This window comes from Neoarius graeffei, chromosome 2 (assembly GCF_027579695.1).
Source record: "Neoarius graeffei isolate fNeoGra1 chromosome 2, fNeoGra1.pri, whole genome shotgun sequence".
NCBI classification, from domain to species: domain Eukaryota; kingdom Metazoa; phylum Chordata; class Actinopteri; order Siluriformes; family Ariidae; genus Neoarius; species Neoarius graeffei.
The window spans coordinates 56,552,302-56,578,722 of record NC_083570.1 but is presented as its reverse complement, the minus strand read 5'-3'; the positions used below and the strand labels follow the sequence as shown (position 1 = coordinate 56,578,722).

The window sequence follows — 26,421 nt, the reverse complement described above, 5'->3', positions numbered from 1 at the left end:
AAATACATCCGTCAAATATTAGAAATAATGAAGTCTGTGTCGTTGTGTGCCTCATCACGTTCATGAGCTCGATCGTAATGAGGTATATTATCTGCACACTCCAGCTTATTCTCTTTCTGCTTTGCTTTCTCTTATGCTCTTTCTCAGCCATCCAAAGAACCTTTGAGAAGCACTGTTTCTATTAAAAACTGAGGAATGCATTCATATTAAAATTCTACATACTCTGTATAACAAAGACTCATTATGAAGACTCAGATTTTGAAATTGTATTTTAGAGTATTTTAAGACTAACCCCTGTTTTTTTTTTTTTTCTTCCCCTCCCCTCCATTTTCTTGTTCAGGTGCTTGGAGAGTATTCCTGCATGAGAGAAGACCTGGACCGGTGGGAGGTCATGGCGCTCCTGAAGAAGCTGTTGGAGCAGAGAGGAGTGAGCTCCGAGACCAGGAGCTGGGTGTTGTGTGCCCTCACTAAGCTCTGTCAGAGCTCTGGATCTACAGAGCTGGTACTGGAGCTGGCAGAGAGCTTGGCCTCCTCCCTGGACACAGTGCTTCGCCAGCAGGCTCATGAGCTGGAGTGTCTCAGCCGGGACTCACAGCTCCACGCTCGGGTACTGCTCCAATCCAGGGATGGCACGCAGGTGAGGAGCAGCTATTAAAATTCAATTACTGGCTTTATAGAAATGGATCCAGATCCATTGTCACTTCAGCATTTAATCATATCAATTTGTTTTTATGTTCTTTGGTTATTTTATACTACTTTTATTTTTATAATATCACATTTGGCTTTTACTTTATTTCTAATATTATTTTTGCTCAGATTTATACCTCATATTAAATGCATTTATTGGTATATCTGTTTAGTTTTTGGTATATTTTATATTGTACACTTCTGCTAGTGTATCTCAAAAAATTAGAATATTGTGAAAAAGTTCAATATTTTCCATCAGTTATTTAAAAAAGTGAAAATGTTATATTATAGACTCATTACACAAACTAAAATGTTTCAAGCATTTTTCTATTTTAATTTTAATCAGTATGGCATACAGTACAAAAACATGAAGAAAAATCTCAAAATATTAGAATATTTCATTTCGAGTTTGAGTAAAACAGTATGAACACGGTGTATCTCTCGGTCTAGTTCAGTACACACAACCACAATCATGGGGAAGACTGCTGACTTGACTGTTGTCCAGAAGATGATCACTGATGCCCTCCACAAGGAGGGTAAGCCCCAAAAGGTCATTGCTGAAAAGGGTGGCTGGAAAAGGTGCACAAGCAACAGGGATGGCCGCAGTCTTGAGAGGATTGTCAAGAAAAGTTGATTCAAGAACTTGGAAGAGCTTCACAAGGAGTGGACTGAGGCTGGTGTCAGTGTATCAAGACCCATCACGAACAGACATCTTCAAGAAAGGGGATACAACTTTCGCATTCCTAATATCAAGCTACTCTTGAGCCAGAGACAATGTCAGAAGTGTCTTATCTGGGCTAAGGAGAGAAAGAAATGGACTGTTGCTCAGTGGTCCAAAGTCCTCTTTTCAGATGAAAGTACATTTTGCATTTAATTTGGAAATCACGGTTCTAGAGTCTGGAGGAAGAGTGGAGAGGCACAGAATCCAAGGTGTTTGAAGCCCAGTGTGAAGTTTCCACAGTCTGTGATGATTTGGGGTGCCATGTCATCTGCTGGTGTTGGTCCACTGTATTTTATCAAGTCCAGAGTCAACACAGCCATCTACCAGGAGATTTTAGAGCACTTCATGCTTCCATCTGCTGATGAGCTTTTTGGAGATGCTGATTTCCTTTTCCAGCAGTACTTAGCACCTACCCACAGTGCCAAAACTACTACCAAATGGTTTGCTGACCGTGATATTACTGTGTTTGATTGGCCAGCCAACTTGCCTGACCTGGACCCCATAGAGAATCTATGGGGTATTGTCAAGAGGAAGATGAGAAACACCTGACCCAAAAATACAGATACACTGAAGGCCACTATCAAAGCAACCTGGGCTTCAATAACACCTCAGCAGTGCCACAGACCGATCACCTCCATGCCACACCACATTGATACAGTAATTCATGGTAAAGGAGCATCAACCAAGTATTGAGTGTATAAATGAATATACTTTTCAGAAGTTGGACATTTCTGTATTGTAAATCCTTTTTTTGATTGATCTTAGGGAATATTCTAATAATTTGAGATACTGGAGTTCTGATTTTCATGAGCTGTAAGCCATAATAATCAAAATTAAAACAAAAAAGGCTTTAAATATTTCACTTTATATACATACAGAGAATATAGAATATATGAAAGTTTACCTTTCTGAATTAAATTATGAAAAAAAGGAACTTTTTCATGGTATTCTAATTTTTTGAGATGCACTAGTATATTGTTTTTTATATTTGTATACATTTTACTTTTGTCTTTTTTATATTATTTGTTTGTTTGTTTTTTCTGTTTATTTGTCCTTTCATATTTCATACACCTTTAAAGGAGAACTGAAGTCATTTTTAAACTTGCTTTATTTCTTAGTGTTCTTCAATTATGTTTTCGGTTTTAGTAACCTTATATTGTGACTTGTATTGGCGACTAATTGCAATTAAATATTATACTTATCGGCCTATTTGGTTTTTAGCCATGTTGAATTTAGTTCGTTTGGTCCACGGCAGGCGTCACTTATCCGCGTGATCTTCACAAGACTTGTGCGAGACTTCGAAATGTGAAGTGTCAGCCAGGTGTCAGTGCCGCCATTTTGAAAACTGTTTTCCAAATGAAACATTGCACAAAAACGAGTTTAAATGACGATTACTGCCTACTTTTTTCAAACTTTCCTGATTGCTATCAAAACAAATAAAACTTCCGGCTTGATTACGTCAGCATTCGAAAGAGGGCGCGCGCGTCTTTTGACAATGTCAGCAGATGTTGGTCACTTTGATTTCCGCTGTATGTTTTACTTCCGTCCTACGATGTCTCGCACAGGTCTCAACGAATCTCGTTTACGGCCATTGCTTTGACATATGGACTGATATATTACAGAGCATATTTCAATGCATTCCTATATTTAATAAAATGAGAAATAGAAATTTGATAAAGAATTTGCCTTCAGTTCTCCTTTAACCATCTTATTTTATTCCATTTGAAAAGTGCTGTATGAATAAAGTCATTACTGTGCGTGCGTGCATGCAATACAGGTGGACTCTTCTCTCTCGTTTCTGGATGGGTTTGTATCTGAAGCTCTAGCTTCTGGAGCTGCTCCGTATAAACCCCCTCATCAGAGACAGGAAGAGCTGTGTCAGCAGAGAGGTAATACCGTGTTCTGAGCCTTATTTTTTCACTGTCTTGCCCAGGTTTGCTTTATAGCACTAATAGGGAACAAAATAACAGAAGTACCCAAACCTATATGAAAATTAAACCTTTGAATGGTATGAAGAATAAGAGAATGTCTAACGAGGTGCTGTTTCTTTTCTGTGTTTTGTCCCTAGCGCTGAGTTTGGAGCCGTATGGACTGTCTCTACCTGTGAGCATGTCCTCCTGTACGCTCACAGACAGACAGTCGCCGACTCTCCTGTCTGTGAGCTCTGGCCTCTCTGGTAACAGCACTGAACCGTCCCTTAGGACAGGGTGAGTATGAAGTTACAGAGATCTCAAGACACTCGGCTGTATACTTAAGTTGTTCCATGAAATCGAGTCGTACATGAGCCGAAAGCCGATGAGGCGCAGAGGGCCGAGTTGGCTATAAGCCATGTACGATGAGATTGAGTGGAATAACTGTTTTATTTTATCCACATTCACCGGATTTTGAGAAACGGAACATTTTTATTTTTTGCAAATTCAGTAAATAGAAACTTTATACAAAATGTCCTACAAAATCATTGCTGCTTAGAATGTAAACAAACTGATGAAATGACAGGAGCAATTTGTGAAAAATGCTATAATAATTCTTGAAAAATTAAAAAGATGTGTTTATTTTGTTGCTGTGTTTTAGGGGTTTTGCTTTCGAGTAGAGTCCCCCCCCCCCATCCTTGGTTGGTTCAGCAACACGCGCCGCCATTTTGTTTTTCTCTACTCACAGTATATGAGCTGATAGCCTAGTAGTAGAGTAGCCAATCAGTGTGTGATTGCTCATATCCAGTGAATATCTCATCTCATTATCTCTAGCCGCTTTATCCTGTTCTACAGGGTTGCAGGCAAGCTGGAGCCTATCCCAGCTGACTACGGGCGAAAGGCGGGGTACACCCTGGACAAGTCGCCAGGTCATCACAGGGCTGACACATAGACACAGACAACCATTCACACTCACATTCACACCTACGCTCAATTTAGAGTCACCAGTTAACCTAACCTGCATGTCTTTGGACTGTGGGGGAAACCGGAGCACCCGGAGGAAACCCACGCGGACACGGGGAGAACATGCAAACTCCGCACAGAAAGGCCCTCGCCGGCCCGGGCTCGAACCCGGACCTTCTTGCTGTGAGGCGACAGCGCTAACCACTACACCACCGTGCCGCCTCCAGTGAATATGGATAGAATAAAACATTTAGCTTGTGGTTAATTGTGTATTTCTGTAGTATATCATACTTATCAGTCTTTGTGTTTCCAATCACGTTTATTGTCAGATTACACCTACACGAGTGTAAGGTTGAGGGTAGATCTTGGGTTTCTTGTAATAGAAGTGGTGTTTGTTTACAGAGCGAGCACCCTCATGTTGGATGGTGTGAAGAGAGTGTGGGGGAAGGAGGGTTATCTGCCTCAGAAAGAGTCATCAGAAACCTCAGCAGTAGTAGACGAGCTGAACAGTGTCCTTCAGTCATCCAACCAAGAAGTGGCTACACAGGTTTCCCAGCCCGAGCCCAAACCCGAGCCTCCACATGTGGACCAGGAGAAGCAGCAGTTGGCGTCATCTCTATTTGTTGGATTGGGTTCTCAAAACGCCACATCTCTGGTGGGTTTACTGTAAATTTAAAGAAAAAAAAAATTCTACCAGATAGTATGGCATGGCTTGGTAAATTAACAGCTATCCTGCATTTGTTGGTGTTTCCATAATTAAGTAATTTGTATCGTGACTAAGTAACTGTTCTGAACTTGATTAACCTTTCTGCATATGTCAGCTGAGCCAGGATATGGGGGTGGAGCTTAAAACAGTCCCAGCAATTGATTGGTTAATATCCAGATAATTCTTCTGGCTGGAGTCACAGCACTAAGGCCAAATGCCGTATCTTGCAATGTTACCAAAAGGGAAAATAAATTCAGGAATCTGCCCTGTGACTCGGCTCAGCTCCGAGTGACCGCGCTCAACAGTGACCTGTATCTTAAAATGCAGGAGATGGACGTAAAGTTCATTAGTAACAAAACATGGCCAATGTAGAAATACAGTGACTGCAGATCACAGTCCATATTCACAGGAACTAGGGGATCACAGTCTTCAGGAATAGTATAGTAACTCAATTTCTTTCTTTGTTTCCTCCGCTAAGGAGGTTATGTTTTCAGTGCAGTTTGTCTGACTCTAAGCAGGATTGCGCAAAACCTGACCTGATTTCCGTGGAACATGGTGGCAGGGTGTAGCATGGGCCAAAGAAGAACCCATTAAATTTTGGAGCTGAGCCGACTCACAGGGCAGATCCATGAATTTATTTTCCCTTTCGGTAACATTGCGAGATACGGCATTTGGCTTTAGTGGAAGTCCGCGCTCAACAGTGACCTGTATCTTAAAATGCAGGAGATGGACGTAAAGTTCATTAGTAACAAAACATAGCCAATGTAGAAATACAATGACTGCAGATCACAGTCCATATTCACAGGAACTAGGGATCCTCTGTAATACACATGTAAGCACCTAAGTCTAATAATTTTGGAAACATATCCAGACATGTAAACTGGTTGCAATTGCAGATTTGCATCTCATACAATAGGTGACTGTTGTCCTTGGCCCAGGTCTGCACTCCCTGAGTGCCCTTTTAATGACTTTTCTGGGAGTTATAGGATGCATTGTTGTAGCTTTGTCCTATATATTTAGGTGGTGTTTACATTAGACCGTATCAGCGGATCGTCAGATTAACGTTTTTAAAACGATTCGCGTGCACACAGCAACGCCAATACACGATTCGTGTGCACACAGCAACGCCAATACACGGATACGTTAATCACATGACTAATTAGACGGCACGTCACATGATCCCAGTGCATATCGGGCATGCGCAAGTCACTCACCACTTGCAAGTGGAAGGATGGCAAGCGAACACCTTCAGCAGATAAACACACCTGGCTGTGATGTTCATGTTCTCACTGAGTTTAAGCGCCTGAAGGAGGTAAATAAGTTGAAATGTGTAAATGAACCTCAGTGCGGCTCAGCGCTTCCTCCTGCGCTCCAAATCACTCCGCCCTGAACAGCGAGTGCCCTCTGGAGGGTGCGCACTCTGGCCCTGCGCAGCTCACAGAGCGCGCGAGTGAAGCGCACGAGCAGTGATTCGGGACTGAGCCGCTGTGTGTGTGATCCCAACGCCAGCGAATCAGGAAGGTGGATGTCACAGTGACGTTGTCCAATGACGACGTCAGCTAGAGCTCAGCACAGCGTTTCCTCGTTCCTCAATGTTTACACAGCACCGGATCAGATACGAACTGGGTTGAATACGTGGGCCCTGGCGGATTCAAGTTGTTCCGCCTGTGGAGTCGTTTCCCGGCGTTTTAATGTGCACGGACAGTGCATCCGCGACGAAAACGAGACGGATACGGTCTAATGTAAACACCACCTCAAACTGTCTGGGTCGCTTGTTTAAAACTTCACTCTGTATTAAAAGGGGCAAGTAACAGGCCACATGTATTTCTTTTAAAATGAATTCATTTTATATAAAATAATTTTTTGCAAATTGAGAAGTATTTTACTACTTGTCACTAGTTACCACTTCAAAACCTCCAGTAAGCTCCTACTGTTATGTCGTCATGTTATGTGATGAAAAATAGACAAGCATACCTGACCTGGATATGGATAGTCCAGGGTTCCTTGGTTGGTTCCTGTGGCATACTGAACTATTCTGTAGAAAAATGATGAACATTTTTTGTGTTGGATTTTGTCTTGAGTACTACTTTGGGTTTTAGAATTAATAATGAGGCACCAAGATTGTTGTTTAACATTTGTAAGGTGTTCCTATACTGTCATGTGTATAAAATAATCATGACGTCATCTTATTCTTCTGGGATCTGGACTTGAACAAATGGTTTTTGCAGAGTGCATGTTCAATCTGAGAACAAGTACAGCGAAAAAAAAATCTGTCCAAAATATGCCTTTTATCACTGAATTCTGATTGGTCAGAAGGTGTTGATTAATATTCAGTAAAAGCAGGGCTCTGATAGTAATGCCAGCTTCAAGGCAAATCTCAGGTGATATTAATGCACTTTTTCCACTATGGTATCATTGCTATAGTAATAACTTGTGCAGCTGTTTGTATGGTGAAGTTTCTCTGAGGACATAAAGCTGTAACTTTACATTCTCTACAAGTCATGTTTTTTTTTCTTTGTAATTTCTCACTAACAGAAGCTGTGTACTTGTTTTGGTTTGGTTTTTTTTTTGTCTTATTAATATGGGGGGGAAGCTGGAGTGGAAACAGCTGCTTAACAGGAACTAACTCATTTCACAGATGTTCCACAACATTAAATGTAACTAACAATTAAAAAAGCAATACATACAGTCAAGCTGGAAAGTCTGCACACCCCTTTCACCTTCTCCATGTTTTATTACGTTAGAGACTTATTCTACAATAGATTGAGTTCATTTTTTGTCACAAAATTCTATATAAAATAGCCCATAATGACAAAATGAAAGCAGCTTTTTAGAAAATATGCAATTTTATTTTACTGACAAAAATAGGTTATTTAGGGATTACATATCTGTACACACCTTTAGCCTAATACTTGGTTGATGCACCTTTGGCAGCAATTACAGTTTCAAGGCATCTTGGGAAAGAAGCTACGAGCTTGGCACACTTGTTTCTGGACATTTTTGCCCATTCCTTTTGGCATATCCTTGCAAGCTCTGTCAGGTTGGATGGGGAGCAGCGGTACACAGCCATTTTCAGCTTCTTCCACAGATGTTCAATTGGATTTAGGTCTGGGCTCTGGCTGGGCCACTCAAGGACATTTACAGACTTTCTCCGAAGCCACTCCTTTGTTCTCTTGGCTGTGTGCTTTGGGTCGTTGTCATGATGGAAAGTAAACCTTTGCCCCAGTCTGAGGTCCAGAGCGCTCTGGAGCAAGTTTCCTTCAAGGATCTCGGTGTACTTAGCTGCATTCATCTTTCCCTCTATCAGGACTAGTCACCCTGTTCCCGCTGCTGAAAAACATCCCCACGTCATGATGCTGCCACCGCCATGCTTCACTATAGGGATGGCATTAGCCAGGTGATGAGTGGTGCCTGGTTTCCTCCAGACATGATGCTTGGTATTCAGGCCAAAAAGTTCAATTTTGGTTTCATCAGACCAGAAAATCTTGTTTCTCATAGTTTGAGAGTCCTCTAGGTGCCTTTTGGCAAACTCCAAGCGGGCTGTCATGTGCCTTTTACTAAGGAGTGGCTTCAGTCTGGCCACTCTACCATAAAGGCCTGTTTTGTGAAGTGCTGCCTGGATGGTTGATCTTCTGAAAAGTTGTCCCATCTCCACAAGGATACGCTGGAGCTCTGTCAGAGTGACCCTTGGGTTCCTACTCCCCTCCCTGGCCAAGGCCCATCTTCCCTGATCGCTCAGTTTGGCCAGGCAGCCAGGTCTAGGAAGATTCTTGGTGGTTCCAAACTTCTTCCATTTACAAATGATGGTGGCCACTGTGCTCTTTGGGACCTGTAAAGCTGCAGCAATTTTTCTGTACCCTTCTCCAGATCTATGCCTTGACACAATCCTGTTTCTGAGGTCTGCAGATAATTCCTTTGACCCCATGGCTTGGAGTTTGCTCTGACATGTACCGTCAACTGTGGGACCTTACACTGGAGATCAAAATTAGAGAACAACTTATAAAAACTTGAATAATTTTGAAATAATACCATCTTCACTGCTCAACAGTTAAATGACATTTTATTGTGTCCATATCATGGTTCAACAACATTTTTTTCACAAAATGACTAAAGGCATTTCACAAAAAAAAATATTTTTCAGAAAACGCACTGATCAAAATTAGAGAACACACTGATCAAAATTAGAGAACACACTGATCAAAATTAGAGAACAACAATCTGGAACAAAAATCTGAAGGTTACAACAGTCAGCAATTAGTAAGAAGTGTACAGGCCTCTGCTGTGAATGACTTCAGCACATCTGCGGCCACAGGATAGCACTAGTCTCTCACACTGCTCTGGTGTGATTTTGGTCCATTCTTCTTCCAGCCTCCTCCACAGTTCGGTGATTGTAGAGGGTTTCTTGACCATAACTTTGTCACCAAGGATTTTCCAGAGGTTCTCTATTGGGTTGAGATCAGGACTCTGGGCAGGCCATGCCATTAATTCAATGTTTTCACCTTCAAGGAAATTCTTTACCCGTTTTGCTGTGTGACATGGAGCATTGTCCTGCATAAAGACTGCAGGCTGATTGGGCGATGAACGCAAGTAAGGAACCATGTGCTGTTGAAGAAGGTTCTGATACACATTTGCATTCACTCGGCCATGTAGCTGTACAAGAGGCCCAACTCCCGCAGCAGAAAACATGCCCCAAACCATGACACTTCCTCCTCCACCTTTCACTGACTTCTTTACACACTTTGGGTTTAGTCTTTCTCCAATGTGTCACCGAACATAATGCTTCCCATCAGACCCAAATAAATTAAATTTGCTTTCATCACTGAAGTGAACCCTGGACCAGTTCTCCTCTGTCCACACAACATGCTCCTCAGCAAAGCTCAGTCTAGCTTTTTGATGTTTTTTTGCTAATGAGAGGTTTGGTCACTGCAGTGTGGGCCTTCAGTCCAAATGCTCTTAAACGGCGAGCCACTGTATGGCGAGACAGATCCTTACCATGTTCAGCACTGAACTGGCGAGCAATTCCACCTGCAGTATGGAAACGATTACCCATTGACATCCTTCGCAGTGACCTGTCCTCTCTTGCATTTGTCTTCCGTGGACGACCAGCCTTCTTGGGCAACTTGAATGAGTTTGTAGTTTTGTAAAGATTCAATATTCTTGAAATCACAGATTTGGAACGATCAACTTGTCTTGCTGTGGCTGATAGGGTCATCCCTTTGGTTTTCATCTGGACAACCTGCTGCCGGAGGCTTTCAGTCACTTTAGAACGACCCACCATCTTGCAAAGTCAATGAAACTGGCAGTTAGAATGCCACTTAAATAGGGGTTGACTGATAATCAAGGAAATTAGCACCATGTGCTAGATTAGCACCATTAAGTGGGAGGCACCTGAAAGTGTTCTCTAATTTTGATCAGTGCATTTTTTGCAAAATGCAGGTTTTTTGTTGAAATGCGTTATCCATTTTGTGAAAAAGTGTTGTTGTAGCATGGTATAGACACAACAAAATGTCCTTAAACTGTTGAGCAGTGAAGATGGTATTATTTCAAAATTATTCAAGTTTTTATAAGTTGTTCTCTAATTTTGATCTCCAGTGTATATAGGCAGGTGTTGGCCATCCCCAATCATGTCCAATCAATTGAATTTACCACAGGCGGACTCCAATTAAGTTGTAGAAACATCTCAAGCAGTATCGGTGGAAACAAAATGCACCTCAGCTCACTTTTGGGTGCCATATCAAAGGGTGTGCACACTTGTGTACATATGATATTTAACATTTTGATTTTTAATAAATTAGCACAAATGTCTAAAAACCTGCTTTCAATTTGTCATTATGGGCTTGTTTGTGTAGAATTTTGTGACAAAAAATGAACTCAATCTATTGTAGAATAAGTCTGCATCGTAATAAAATGTGGAGAAGGTGAAAGGGGTGTGCAGACTTTCCGGCTTGACTGTACCATGCTTAAATAAATAACCTTTGGCAAATTGCTGTGGTATTAGAGGAATAAAATATTTCAGGATATGCTAATATTAGAAAAAATATTAGAAAAACATTTGGGTAGTACATCACACCACCCTGGTGTTAATGATTATTTTCCGATAACAGCATGCGCCATTGTTTTGTTTTTTAATTATATACTTATTAGGCATGCAACTAATATATTTTGTGTGATGATAAATCGTGATACAAATTTATGACCATTTGAATTGCTGAAATTAAAAAAATTAATCGCGATTATCATCAGGTTGTGATGTGCATTGTTGAGACAGCAGAGGGTGCGATAATGTACAATAGCAGGAATACATGTGGCTTCACCCTAGGCAGAAGTAATACAGCTCTAATGCAGCAAAAAGGCACAAAAAAAGGCTTTAAAATGGGAAACGGCTGTTCTGCGATTGGCTGTACAAGTATATTTAACAATAAAACGGAACTCTATTTTTACAGACTGCTGAAAGCTAAAGAAAAGAGAAGAAAATGATGGTAGTACAAATGTTCATAAAAGTTTATTAAGAAAAGGCCTATTTGTTATTAACTTTATTTTTAATAAAATGAATATTTTAGTTAATAGGCTATTATATTTTACTCCAACCTTTACAAATGTGGGGAAATAATTTTTGTTGGTTATTAAGAAAATGAAACCAAAGCTGTGCTTTGTAATTTATCAAAAGGAATCTTTAAGTTGATCAAGAATAGGAAAACAAATGTTGCCTTTTTAGGCAATAAAATATTCTTAATTTAATTTTTTTTAAATATCATGGGAAAATTGAATCATGAACCCAATATTGTGACTTGAAGTGAATCAAGTTGGGTGACTCGTTACATACCTGTTACTTATTGATGTTCTTTCTGTGTCAGTTGGAGAAAACTGAGGCTCCAGCTCCCCGATTTAGAAGAAAACACCGCCAGCGTGAGTCAGCATCATCATCGAGCACCAGCGAGGCATCTACAAACTCATCTCATGCTTCCCGATGCAGAACAGACGCCTTATATGACAGCTTGCTGGAAGAGGAGCCAGTTGCACACATGCAGAACTCAAACCATGCCCTGACGTCCACGCCAGTTAACGGCAGCTGTGATGCGACACAGCCCAGCCTGACCACCAATGGTTTGGGTGAAAATGAAGCTGACACTGTTGAGATGTTGATGATCAGACCTAATGCCGCAGCAGAGGAAACTTCAGTATTGTCTCAAAACGGTTGTTATGACATCACTGTTCTACAGTTGCCATCTGAACTGGAAGACCTGCCTCACTCTGACATTATTAGCTTGACCTCTGACCCCCACCTGTCCATATCTTGCTGCCGCGTCTACAGAGAAGATGCTCTACTGCTTGTGCTGTTCATCTGCAACACCACAGAGACACCGGTCCGTGATGTTGCTCTGGAACTGAGTTGTGAGGAGCTGGAGGTAAGCGATGATAGTGATCTGGGAAGGAGTTTATTGTTTAATATACAGGGCACAAAAAACTCAGACGTTCACTCAGTAATCATGTGACTCAAATCTCATGTGTGATTTTTACCTACCTACCCACCCACTCACCGCTCTGAAGGAAGGGAGGTGGGGGGGTATACTGGTCTACCTCTGACCGTCCGTCTGTCCGAAACAACTTTTTTCTCAGCAACCACAAATCATAGCCACTTGGTACCAAACTTCAGCTTGGGGTTCTATACCGTGTATACCGTTTTCAGGTCTGTCGCACATCAACTTCCTGTTTACCTACTGAATGTATTTACGAAACACACGGTGTATTTTGACGCTATTTCAAGAAGCAAAATGCTATTTCAAAATGACAGTTTACCAGGATGCTATTTGAAATCCCTGGGGAGAGACACTGCTCTTTACTTACTTTGTTTTAGGGTTAATTATTTGTTGAAGTCAACATTCATAATAAGTGTCCTATTCCTTCGATTGCTTGCGTTGTGATATAAGTGAGAGCGGGGGGATACGCAAGTGAGCAGTAGCTCACAGTTGATCTATTTTATTTTATTTATTTAGGGTCATAAAATGCAGGCATTCCTTTACTTTAAGGTAAAAAAAAAAGTGTGTATATATATATATATATATATATATATATATATATATATATATATATATATCTGCTCTTTTAAATGATCCGATCATACAAATATAAATAACGCGTGTGTGATATATATCAGGGCTCGAAATTCGCGGTGGTCTGGTCGCCCGAGGTGACTTAATTTGTCATTTGTCGGGTAATTCCTGTCACTAGGCAGCCCGGCTGGCTAGTTGAAAATAAAAAATATATATGAAGCGAAGGTTCAGACTAGGGCTGTGCGATATATCGAATATACTCGATATATCTCTGAAAATTCTGTATGAGATACATATAATTATTATATCGTAACTATCGAGTATTTTATGGTCATCTGCTGACTTGCGTTTGTTTCGTGTTTATTGCGTTTGTTTAAAACCTTTTCCGGTGGTTTTCTCCCTGTCCCTCAGGCAGTAACGTGAAAGGCTACCTAAGGGTAACAAAAACAATAACGTCACGCACTCGCCAACCAATCCCGGGCGACATCTTGGTGCTGAAAGGAACTTGCGGGAAGATTTCCTAGTTTCGGTTTACAGTGCTGACTCAGTTCGTGCAGTCGCTGGTGTTGCATAGGCTACCGTGTAAGCACTGTCAATTTCAGCGACAAATTAAAAATGGAAGCGGATGAATTAGTTCCTAAAATAATTAGTAAGGGGTCAGTCATCTGGCATTTTTTTGGATCTCGCGAGGAGGAAGTGGAACAGCAAATGCCAATTTGTAAAGTGTGCAAAAAAAAAAAAACAGTATCAAAATACTCAGGTCTTGAAATAAAGGCACATTAGTCATGAACAATGGTAACTACTCTCTTTTGTGTTATTTTTGATAGAAGTAAAATTCATACATGAACAAATTTTGGCGAGTTGATTTTCTGTTTGGCGAGTTACTTTGGAAGGTAACTAGTCCGGCTGGCTGGTGAAAAAAATATATGAATTTCGAGCCCTGTGTGTGTGTGTATGTATGTATGTATGTATGTGTGTATATATATATATATATATATATATATATATATATATATATATAAAAATAAAATATGGATTATCGGATCATCCATCCATTATCTGTAACCACTTATCCTGTACAAGGTCGCAGGCAAGCTGGAGCCTATCCCAGCTGACTATGGGCAAGAAGCGGGGTACACCCTGGACCTCATCACAGGGCTGACACAGAGACAAACAACCATTCACATTCACACCTACGGTCAATTTAGAGTCACCAGTTAACCTAACCTGCATGTCTTTGGACTGTGGGGGAAACCGGAGCACCCGGAGGAAACCCACGCGGACACGGGGAGAACATGCAAACTCCGCGCAGAAAGGCCCTCGCCGGCCACAGGGCTCGAACCCAGGATTTTCTTGCTGTGAGGCGACAGCGCTAACCACTACACCACCGTGCCACTGATAATCGGATCATTTAAAAAAAAAGCAGATATATAATTTTTTTTTTTAAATGAATGCCTGCATTTTATGACATTTTGTGACAAATTGACCAAATATCCAAATGAAAATATTAACTCTTACAAATTGAACTCCCTGAAGATGGCGAGTCTGAGAGGAAATGTGATGGAGTGTTTGGGCAGCAAGGATTCCTCAGTGTGTCGCTACACTCTGCTGATGGAGAAACCTCACATTCAAGTGACCTTCAGAGGATCGGTGTTGTACCAAATACAGTCTGGACATTCACACACGCTTCTGTTCTCTGGCAAACTCTCCACTGCTGACTTCCTAAGGTATGACCTGCACAGCAGGACAGTACTTGAAATTACACTGCAACCCTGCTACAACGAACTCTTTTACTCACATATAATGAACCAAGTTCATGTCCCCCACCTTTAGTGACGATGAGTCGGAGTCTTCCAAAAAAAACATCAGCGAGCCATGCACTTCTCCTCCCCCCCCCAGAGACAAACAATAAGTCCGCAATCAAGTTAACAATACGTGTTAACACCATAAAACTTAACGAGCCTCGCTTAGGTGTCGATCACTAACAATTATCGAGAATCTAAGGATCAATAAAAGGACGAAATGACTGCTGACATCATCAGTGATTTGAAACATATGAATGAACTGAATGGTGAAAATTTAGAAAATGCAGCGAGTCGGTGGGTCGACAGTGATAATGATACACCGGAAACCGCCATCATTTCCATAACAGATGAAGAAATCAATTGCCTCCATCCATGATCCTTTAACTCAGTCAATGAACTGCGATAGTGACTCAGAAGGAGAAGTTCGTGATCAGGAGAATGTGCCTAAAATTAAAGCAGTCCAGGATTACAAGTTTCTTCAGCAAGTAAAACTGATGGGACATTAGTATCGTACTGTAACAGCTTATATGCTGGGGCAATGAGGAACTGGGAGACAGGCGCGACAGGTCAAGGTGCATTTTATTATTTATCTTTACTTTCACTTTTCAGTGACCTTTAGGGTTTGCTCGCGTGTTGGGGAACTCGTGTGTGTGTGTGTGTGTGTGTGTGTGTGTGTGTGTGTGTGTGTCTCTCTCTCTCGTTACTGACACAGAACATATTTAATAGACACCCAGTAATTAGACACCGGTGTAACTCCTCACGTTACCCACTGGTTCAACTGGACTCCTCGCCTTTCACAGCTGACGCTCGACCACACCCTCACTGCCACACGTACTTTTATTAACTGAAAGTTTACAATATTTGCATTATTTTTATGACCTTGAAAAGGGTGACTTGTTTCCTTTACTTTGTGAATATGTAAGTGAATTAAGCGTAAATATAAATTAAACACAGTTGGTCTTGTTTTACATAAGAGTGAGTGTTTGGTGTGACAAGTGGGTCCATTTCAGTATTACGAACTTTATTCGGTATAAGGAACTATTTGGACGTCCCCCGAGGAGTTCGTTATAGGAGGGTTGCAGTGTATCTAGACTTTCTTTCAATGTGCCTCATTTATCAAGCTGGACATGAATGGATTCATTCATAAATCCATCATCTCAGCATTTATCCAAGAAATTTGGTCTTCCTGAAAATCCTGTAAACTCAGAAGAATGTTCGTATTCTAGTCATGTTCCTAAGCATGTGTAAGTTTACACATAAGATTAAGTAATATAAACCTCGACCTGATCGACTTGCAAATCATACAGTATAATTTGCATGAATTACTGATCTTTTATATCTGGTATATGCTGTCGAGTTTAAAATGCTTATTTTTATTATGTCTATAGTGTTTAGCAGATGCTATCTCGAGCTACTTAATAGAAGTGTTTTGGAGTCTCTATCATTAACACATGCTCATGCTAGTTCACTAGGTCAAGGACTAAGGGAAAGTTTTTTTGAAAGTCAGTCGTTTTATATCATTGGCACTAATTAAATATTATTAAAAAAATAAAGTAAGCAAGCCAACAAAAAACTCATAAATTAAGACAAATAAAAGAAATCATTCAGTTAGGACAAAACACATACCTTGGCTGATGAAAGATGTAACTCCAGATGCAATACTAATAGTTTTATTATTATTATTATTATTATTATTATTATTATTATTATTATCCCCCTGGCATTATAATGTGGGGGGATATAGCTATCGCACTATCAGTCTGTCTAAGCATTTTAGTTTCTGGAGCGTAGCTCAAAAACTATTAGGAATTTTTTCATGAAACCTGACCGTTATGTTAAGTGACTAGAGGAGTTGTGCCTTTTGACATTTTGGGATTTCTGTGATTTTATTTTATTTTTTTTCCATATTTCCATGGCAACCAATTCAACTTAGGAAAATTTGGAGTGGGGGCCAGGGGGACATGCTCTCTCCTGATGACTCATAATTATTATTTATTATTATTATTATGGCTGCCGTGTGGCGCAACAAAAGTGTTCATCCAGAGATAACGGTTTTGAATTCTGATGATGCCACAGCCACCTGTGGCCGAGAGCAAAACTGGCCATGCTCTCCGTGAGGGAGGGGTGAAATACTCTAACTCCCCTGTCAGTTACAGTGACACTAGCCAATCATGGACACAAGCTTGTGGGGTAATGCTTTCCTCTGTGTGTGCATGTCTGACGCCACCCCTGATGTTACCTGAGCAGCAGTTTGAAAAGATGCAGTCAGCTGGAATTGGAATCGCATGCCTTTTAGAGGAAGCAGGTGATAGCCTTCACCCTGCCTGGCTGGTAGCGGTCATGTGATGGGGAGAGCTGTGTGGTGGGTGGGAACTGGCTATGAATAAATTTGGGAGAAAATCCAGGAAAAATCCAACTGTGCATTTGGACTTTTATGGAGGGTTTTTTTTTTTGGGGGGGGGGGGGCATCACTGAATGCAAACGAGCTGTGTGGGCAATGTGCTTTACACTCTACAAGTGATCTACATATGAACAGTAAGAAAATATTTCATTAAGTTATTCATTTTCTATACAACTTATCCACTGTGGGTGGTGGGTAAACTGGAGCTAATCCCAGTTGACCTGATCTGCATGTCTTTGGACTGTGCGAGGAAACCCATGCAGTCACAGGGAGAACATGCAAACTCCAAGCAGAAAGGCCCCTGACAAGTTCGAACCCAGAACCTTCTTGCTGTGAAACAACAGTGCTAACCACTGCACCACAAATTTTAGTTCGGTTTGGCTGAAACATTTACACAAGTTTACTAAAAGATTGAGAAACGAGGCCAGTATACAGGGTGTTTAAAAAATATATATATTATTTGAGATGTAAATATCCCAGAAACTACATAGTCTAGGCAAATGAAACCGAACAGGCTTAATGTTAAGCAAAACAAGTTTGTTTGATTTATTAGCTACGCCATAGCAAGATATATGTGTACATACATTATGGCTGGGAAACCACTACAGCTTGTGCCAATTACAGTGGCCCCATTGTACCGAATCTGCATGTCTTTGAACTGTGGGGGAAACCCACGCAGACACGGGGAGAGCATGCAAACTCCACACAGAGAGGCCCTTGTCGACTGTGAGGTTTGAACCCAGAACCTTCTTGCTGTGAGGTGACAGTGATGACCACTACACCACCGTGCCGCCCAAATATAAGATTTATTCCTCAAAATTTGAATGAGAAATTCAAAGGTATGTGGATTCCATGAACAGTTTCACAAATGTTCAATATGCGCACCTAACCCAGCCTTCCTCTTTGAACTTTTTGTGCTGTCTCCAAATCTGCATTGCAGTTGGTGCATTTTTAAAGAATTCTAATAAATGCACACTGCACAGTCTTGTTGGACTGTGTTCGAGTGTACTCTAACACACAAAACGCCTTTTCTTTTCTAGCGAATGCCATTTCTATACCTCAAAAGATAAAAACAAAATTTTGACCTGTTTCCATACACGCTGTTAAAATTTGAGGTCAGTTGAATGAGAATTGGCAAAGTTATTAGATTGTGAAATTATATCAAATTTTTGGAAGCACCCTGCATTTTGAATTCTTCAAATGTACATAAAGTGCTTTTCCAACAGGCCACTGATGCTGAGCACAGAGGAGTACGGGAAATTGTGGCTGTCCTTCTCTAACGATGTGAAGCAGAACCTGAAACTGCTGATGGGTGCTCAAGGTCCTCTCATAACCACTCTTGATGCTCTTCAGGAAAGCCTCCGACTGCACACAGTGCACGTCATTGGTAAGATGAGTTATTACTATTTTAAATCTCTGACTAAGCACCTACTGACTGAACATGATTTCTTCACCTTATTTGTGAAGGATGACTCATATTGTCAGTTCTCGCTGTACTGTGTGTGTTTCGTTTTAGATTTTATACGTTCTCGGTATTTCCTAGTGTGTAATGGAATTTGAATTTGGTTCAAAGGTTCAGAGGGCATCGTGGCGTGTCGTCTATTGAGTGGCGCCCCCTGCCTGATGCACTGTCGTGTGCATGGTGCTTCTCTGGCTGTATGGCTGCGTTCTCCTCTGCCTGCTTTCCCTGATTGTCTCCTCTATCACTGCCAGAGAGTCCTGCAAGAACCCTGAGCGTCAGCAACTCTATGCATCAATCATCAACTGAAATGTCTTACAATCTTTCTGCTAACTCTGTATGATGTAAAGATTATGAATGAAGAAGCCTGTCTGTGGATGTGATCAGATCTTCCTTGAAGTAATGACTGACTGTAAAGCAATATATGTCAGCTGTCCTTCTTTAACGAACTGCTTTATAATGCTACTGTTTGGGGTTTTTTGTTTGTTTTTTTAAATTGATCCCAATTCCTGAGCTAAAGCTATATCTCAAATATATATATTTATTCGTTTTCATGTTTTAAACCTTTCTTTCTGTCTTTTCATTCTCTTTCCTTCCATGTTCGAACGGACTTGACACATTGAATATTCACGTTTAATTCGTTACCGTTTTAATTACAGCAGTATTTGTTACGAAAAATCATTAATGAAGGAGCCATGTCTTCCTTTATAACTGTAGATGAAATATATTTTATAAAACACTATATATGTAGATAAGCGACTTATGTTACCATTTAAAGGTTTTTACTGTTGACAATATGGTGGCTTGTAACTGAAAACACGAGTATGTTTCCTAAAGCAGGTGAGTTTGTGTAGTATGCAAGAAAACACATTTGTTATATTGTGAATAACTTCACGAAATGAGTTCAGAATATAGTATTCAGTAATAATAATCTTTCTGAAAAATCTTATCTTTGTGTTGTATGCAGGAGAAACACTGGGAGGAAGTGAACTGTAACCAAACCACATATTTACACTTGAAAATTGAGAATCCTGACATTTCTGTGTTCTAAAACTTTTCATACAACAATGGTATAACCATCGTAATCTGTGTAAGAAAAAGTTGTTTTGTGTCCTGATGAGAAAATATTTGATTTAGTTCTATTAATGATTTACTAGTTTCAAGCCACTAAGTGATAATCATGTTAAATTAGGTATTTAGTTTTCATCATGATCATAATTATTTCAGTCCGTTGCATTTGAACGATGTTGTCCCAATCTGGACGCTGCTTATTGTTTGTCTGGGCCACATTTGCGTGGTAGGAACTTCATGGCCAGGCTCTGTGTGTCCTCCTCTACAGGCTGCTGTGAGAGGTTGTTGGTTTGCCTGATGGTGTTGACGGTGCAGCCAGGCTGAGGGGACACTGTGTACTGCAACAGAACCGTCACCAGTATGGCCTTCATCATTACCATAGCTACGTGCTTCCCCACACAGGCACGTGGCCCACAGCCAAACGGCTGGAAGAAACGACTCGGCACCTGGGAGTTCAGGAGTGCAAATCAGTATCATCAGATTTTATTTATTTATTTATAAAGGGATCCTCCAGCTGATTTATTCTCAAACTTATTTTCAGTAAAAGTAGTCACAGATTTCAAAAATCAAACTTATTTTTTCAGAGACCAAATAGTGTTCGAGAAAAATGAATTTTCTTTAAAATGCCATATAGGCTTGACGTATGCAATGATGTCATGTAATGGTCACTTGGAGCAACTCAGCTGTTTATATTCTCTGTTTACATCGTAGTTTTACAAGTATTTTACCGAATTTATCAGTTTTTAAATAAGTATGCATCATTGTGTAGCATAGAAATGCCACAATGATGCTAAAAAGAAAGCACAAGCTGGAACCAGACTGCATTCCCACACAGAAAATGCAAAGTGTGCTTGATCAGCTGGAACAGAGCATCACCGACAGAAACTGGATCAGATGCTACACAAAGAGGCATACTTATTTAAAAACTGATAAATTCGGTAAAATACTTGCAAAACTATGATGTAAGTAGAATATAAACAGCTGAGTTGCTCCAAGCGACCACTACATGTCATCGCATACGTCAAGCCCATCTGGCGTTTTAAAGAACATTCATTTTTCTCGAACACTATTTGGTCTCCGAAAATGAAAGTTTGATTTTCGAAATCTGCGACTACTTTTACTGAAAATAAGCTTGAGAATAAATCAACTGGAGAATCTCTTTAATTCAAAATATGCTGATATTACTGCAATGAGAGAGGGCTTATAAGTGTTTCAAAGCATTTAGCATGTAGCTGAGGACTGTTTATTGTACCTGTTGATAAATATTGATCCAAAGATGAATGAGAAAAGTATTTTAAACCTAATTTCCCTCATGCATTATTTCCTTCTACTTTTAATCTACCCACATGAATGGGTAATTTCCTACTTACATTTTTATCGAAGTTCTCCAAACTGAATTTGCTGGCTTTGGGAAAGAACTCTGTACTCTTGTGCATCCGTCCAATGTTCAGAATGATGTTTGTCCCTTTGGCCACCCTGTAGCCTTCAACGAAGTCATCATCTAGCGCTCGCCTCATGATGAAATCCACCACAGGATGGAACCGCAAAGACTCCTTTATAAAACTCTCCATCACTGTCAACTTCTGCAGGTCAGCCGACTCCATCTCCCGTCCACCTGTAAACACGGGTAGGATTGGTAGCATAATTTTTTTTTTTTATTATTTAAAACAACTCTTAAGGTTCTATATGTAAATTTGGCCGATCACTAGCCAATTTCATTGATGAATTAACGAATGAGTTCTTTAAATTAACTAATGAAGGTTGATTTTTGTGAGAAACAGGACACCTCTGAGCAAGGGACATGGCTAGAGAATTAACATTACTTGTGATATATACTTCCTGGCCAAGAACTACCATGAGGTGAGAAACCTACCTAGAACATTGTGCATCTCCTGCAGTATACGCTGCTCCACTGCTGGTGTCTGCTTCAACAGCACCAGCATAAAGAACAGACTGATGGACAGAGTGTCTGGTGCCGCAATTACCATCTCCAACACACACTGTCTCACATTGTCTTCTGAGATCTCTCCATGATTCTGATGGAGGTACACAAGCAACATCAGCATCATATTCTTTATGTAGGGAAACCCATACTTCAGGACATGCTATTATAGGAAAATAATCATCAATGGAGTGGCGTAATGCCACCTGACAAGTTTATTTTGGAGTAACGGCGCATCATTTTGGAGTAACACCGTGGCAGTTAGCACGGTTGTCTCACAGCAAGAAGGTTCTGGGTTTGAACCCAGCGGCCGGCGAGGGCCTTTCTGTGTGGAGTTTGCATGTTCTCCCCGTGTCTGTGTGGGTTTCCTCCGGGTGCTCCGGTTTCCCCCACAATCTGAAGACATGCAGTTAGGTTGACATGGGGCGGCCTTGGGCTGAGGTGCCCTTGAGCAAGGTACCAAACCCCTGACTGCTCCCCGGGCGCTGTAGTGTGGCTGCCCACTGCTCTGTGTGCGTGTGTTCACTGCTTCAGATGGGTTAAATGCAGAGGATGAATTTCACTGTGCTTGAAGTGTGCATGTGACGAATAAAGGGTTCTTAGTCCTAAAGTTTTTTTTTTTTTTAAACCTCTAATTTCACAGCAATTTGCCAATGTAAATTTATTAAAAGAACATTTTTCTCATTTCTCATAAGCTCAATTAATGCTGTGGAACATTCAGGAAACACATCGCTTTCAAAGCAGCAGCTGTAAACAGTTGTTCATCATTCCTGTCACCAGCCTTTTGTTTTTTGATAGCTAATTTGAAAAAAAAAATCCTCTCCTGACGCTTTACCTCACAGTTACAAAATGCTGATACTGGAGATTCCTTCAAAAATCCTAAATAGGCCTCTTGCAGAAAGCTTCACTAGATCAACAATTGCACACACTATTATTCAGTTCATGTGGCGTGTCTGCCATACAAGTCTCTCTCTGTAAGTTATTACTTTAGAATCAGTCATGTATTCGAGCGAGTGCATTTATAAAAACCTGTGATTTGTTTTATAGCTGCAACGACAGTCAGATCTGCTGTTATAGAAGAGTCATCAACCCCTTCCAGCCAATCAGAAGTGAGACTTGAACAGTGCTGTAGCATATATCTGACTTCAATTGTCGCAAATGTTCAGAAGTTTTATAGCATAAACTAACCTGAGCAAATATCAACTCGGTTGCAAAGTCAGTTTCATCCAGTTTTTCCATCGCATTGACAATTTTACGCTTTTGCTCCACAAGCCTCCCCATCTCCTCCTGTAGCTCCTTTCTACAAGAGAGTGGCTCTGGTTACGATATAGCACTCCAAACAAGGAAATTAATGTAATAAAAAAAGTTTTGGATTTCTGTGGGTAACCAACGCTGCTTGTTGATGTTTTTTAAACACCCAGTCGAGTCGGAAAAAAATGTCTGGTTGGATGAGCACTGTTTGCCAAGTGTCAAAGTATTTGTGGATCTTTAGTAGCAACTCTTTCTCTGTCAAAAAAGAGGAAATAGTGAGAATGTAAATATATATTCTACAATCAGCTCTGGGTGTCTACACCAATGTATAGTAGTGCTTGAAAGTTTGTGAACCCTTTAGAATTTTTGATATGTCTGCATACACAACACCATCAGATTCCCAGTAGATAACGAGAACCCAGTTAAACAAATGAAACAAAATGTTATACTCGGTCATTTATTTATTGATCCAATGCTACATATCAGTGAGTGACAAAAGTATGTAACTCTTTGCTTTCAGACCCCCTTGTACAGCAATAACTGTAAGTAAACCTTTCCGGTGAATGCTGATCAGTCCTGCATATCGGCTTAGAGGAATTTCAGCCCATTCCTCTGGACAGAACAGCTTCACCTCTGGGATGTTGATGAATTTCCTCACATGAACTACTTGCACAGCATTTCTATTGGATTAAGGTCAGGACTTTAACTTGGCCATTCCAAAGCATTAATTTTATTCTTTTTAAACTTTTGTCCTTTGGTAGAACGACTTGTGTGCTCAGGGTCGTTGTCTTGCTGCATGACCCACTTTCTTGAGATTCAGTTCATGGACAGATGTCCTGATATTTTCCTTTAGAATTCGCTGGAACAATTCAGAATTCATTGTTCCAGCAATGATGGCAAGCCGTTCTGTCCCAGATGCAGAAAACCAGGCCCAAACCAGGATACTACCATCACCATGTTTCACAGATTAGAGAAGATTCTTATGCTAGAGTGCAATCATTTTCCTTTCTCCAAACATCAGGCTTCTCATCTAAACCAAAAGTTCTATTTTGGTCTCATCCATCCATAATTTTTTTTTCCAATAGTCTGGCTTTTCAAGTGACCTTTAGCAAATTGTAGTCAGGCAGTAATGTTCTTTTTGGAGTAGCTTTCTCCTTGTGACCCTGCCATCCACACCATTGTTGTTCAGTGTTCTCCTGATGGTGGACTCATGAATATTAAAGAAAGAAACCTTTATTTGTCACATGCACACTTCAAGCACAGTGAAATTCATTCATCCTCTGCATTTAACCCATCTGAAGCAGTGAACACATGCGCACACACACCCCCAGAGCAGCGGGCAGCCACACAGCACCCGGGGAGCAGTCAGGGGTTAGGTACCTTGCTCAAGGGCACCTCAGCCCAAGGCCACCTCATGTCAACCTAACTGCATGTCTTTGGACTGTGGGGGAAACCGGAGCACCCGGAGGAAACCCACGCGGACAACATGCAAACTCCACACAGAAAAGCCCTTGCCGGCCGCTGGGTTCGAACCCGGAACCTTCTTGCTGTGAGGCGACCATGCTAACCACTACACCACCGTGCTGCCCTGTGAGAGGCCAATGTGAGAGAAGCCTTTAGATGTTTAGAAGCTACTCTGAGTTCCTTTGTGACTTTGCTGACTATTACACATGTTACTCTTAGAGTGATCTTTGTTGCTCGACCACTCCTGGCAGAATAACAATGGTCTTGAATTTCCTCCATCTGTCTGACTGTGGATTGGTGGAGTCCAAACTCTTTAGAGATGGTTTTGTAACCTTTTCCAGCCTGATGAACATCAACTCTTTTTCTGATGTCCTGAGAAATATCCTTTGTTTACGCCATGATGCGCTTCCACAAACACAGGTTATAAAGATCAGATGTTGATAGATCTGTTTTTTAGACAAAATGGAGTGCCCACTCATACATGGTTGTCATCCCATTGACTGACAAAAACCTGACTCTAATTTCACCTTCAAATTAACTGCTAATCCTAGGGGTTCCTATACTTTTGCCACTCACACATAATATTGGCCCATATTCCTCAATAAATAAATGACCAAGAATAATATTTTTCTTATTTGTTTAATCAGGTTCTCTGTCTACTTTTAGGACGTGTGAAAATTTTGATTGTTTTAAGTCATATTTATGCAGAACTATAGAAAATTCAAAAGGGTTCACAAACTTTCAAGCACTACTGTACAGTGTAAATGCATGCATTTTACTGCCTAACCATTGATAGGAATTCGGAGGAAGAGTTTGTTGGAGACATCAACCACTACACAGCGCAGGAAGTTCAGAGCATCCACATGGCCTGAGGAGTCCGTGAAATCACACAGGACATCCAGGTGCTTATTGGTGGCACTAACACACACACTCACTGTCCTCTGCAGACCAGGGCCTGTTAGGGCTGGGCCACATGTACAAATGGAAAAGGTTTTTGCATTATTTATCCAAGTGTTTCTTCAAACAATATATCAGAGATCAGGAAAATGATTCACCTTTGGCAAAATATGTGCGTAGTGTTTTCCAAAGTGGGACATTGCTGTTAAAGATAAGGCCTTGTTCATCCATACCGATGTACCTCAGTCCACTTCTACTAGCAAATCTGGCAATATAGTTACTGCTCTTCAGAACATGATACACAGCAGATGCTCTGAAAACACAGTCCCACAAATATTTTTGGGGGGAATATTTTGGGGTTTATGTACAATATGTAAGTGGAATTACATTGATACGCATAGCATAACCAACAAGAATATTTTTATAACTCACTTGCTTAGTACAAGTGTCTCCTCTCCCTGGATCCAAACCCGAGTCATGCAACCATACTTCTTATTATAGTAATTGCTGGCTGTACCAATACCCATCCACAAAAACCTAGAATAGCTTAGAATGGGACCAAGACCAAGTAACCAGTAGGGACCTGGGATAAAACAGGACATTAGCAAGTGTCATTACATCAGTGCTATTTTGACTGGAATCGACTTAGATTCAGTGTTAGTATCTTTGCTAAGTGGGACAGGTTATAACTCACCTGGTAAGGTAGATTTGTTTCCTCTTTTGTACGCTGTAAATGAAACTAGCAGTAGAAGCAACAGTAATGCTGATATAACTCCCAATCTGCTACACTCTACTGCAGCCATGATGTCAACCACGTTCTGTAGCTCCATCCTGTAACGCTTTCACTCCATGAAGCTTCAGTTAAACCACCTGGACCAAATGAGTCCTCACACTTGGGGGGAGCACCAGTTCAATAAAAGTTAGACTGTGAGTTGCAAGTAAATGACGAGAAAGCCTAAAGATCTAGTAAAAGGGGGGAGAGATTTATCTTCTGGCTTATATTAATGTACTCTGCCTTGACAGCACATGAGGTGGTCCTTGAAAAGAAGAGGGATTTGAAGGGATTTGGCAGGCAGCCATCCAATTTATAAAG

The 26,421-nt window shown here is 40.8% G+C and overlaps 2 protein-coding genes across 2 annotated transcripts in view; one reads left to right on the top strand and one right to left on the bottom strand.

Annotated features, from left to right (window-relative positions):
* Positions 1-19,634, top strand: part of ap4e1 (adaptor related protein complex 4 subunit epsilon 1) — a 45,271-nt gene extending 25,637 nt beyond the window's left edge. Inside the window, exons 14-21 of the mRNA XM_060914477.1 lie at positions 341-637; positions 3,186-3,297; positions 3,477-3,615; positions 4,684-4,936; positions 11,842-12,393; positions 14,575-14,765; positions 18,471-18,631; positions 18,818-19,634. Of these exons, the coding sequence (XP_060770460.1) occupies positions 341-637; positions 3,186-3,297; positions 3,477-3,615; positions 4,684-4,936; positions 11,842-12,393; positions 14,575-14,765; positions 18,471-18,631; positions 18,818-18,978 (1,866 nt within the window). The 3' untranslated portion in view covers positions 18,979-19,634. The remainder of the gene's footprint in view (positions 1-340; positions 638-3,185; positions 3,298-3,476; positions 3,616-4,683; positions 4,937-11,841; positions 12,394-14,574; positions 14,766-18,470; positions 18,632-18,817) is intronic.
* A 336-nt stretch (positions 19,635-19,970) lies between these two features.
* Positions 19,971-26,158, bottom strand: LOC132881705 (brain aromatase). Its single transcript, XM_060914479.1, has 9 exons — positions 26,023-26,158; positions 25,761-25,911; positions 25,487-25,641; positions 25,219-25,395; positions 23,108-23,222; positions 22,905-23,016; positions 21,648-21,810; positions 21,145-21,389; positions 19,971-20,220 (listed from the first exon to the last, which is right to left on the bottom strand). Exons 1-9 carry the CDS (start codon positions 26,156-26,158, stop codon positions 19,972-19,974), a joined length of 1,503 nt encoding a protein of 500 aa, XP_060770462.1. The 3' UTR covers position 19,971.
* Between the last annotated feature and the right edge of the window lie 263 nt (positions 26,159-26,421).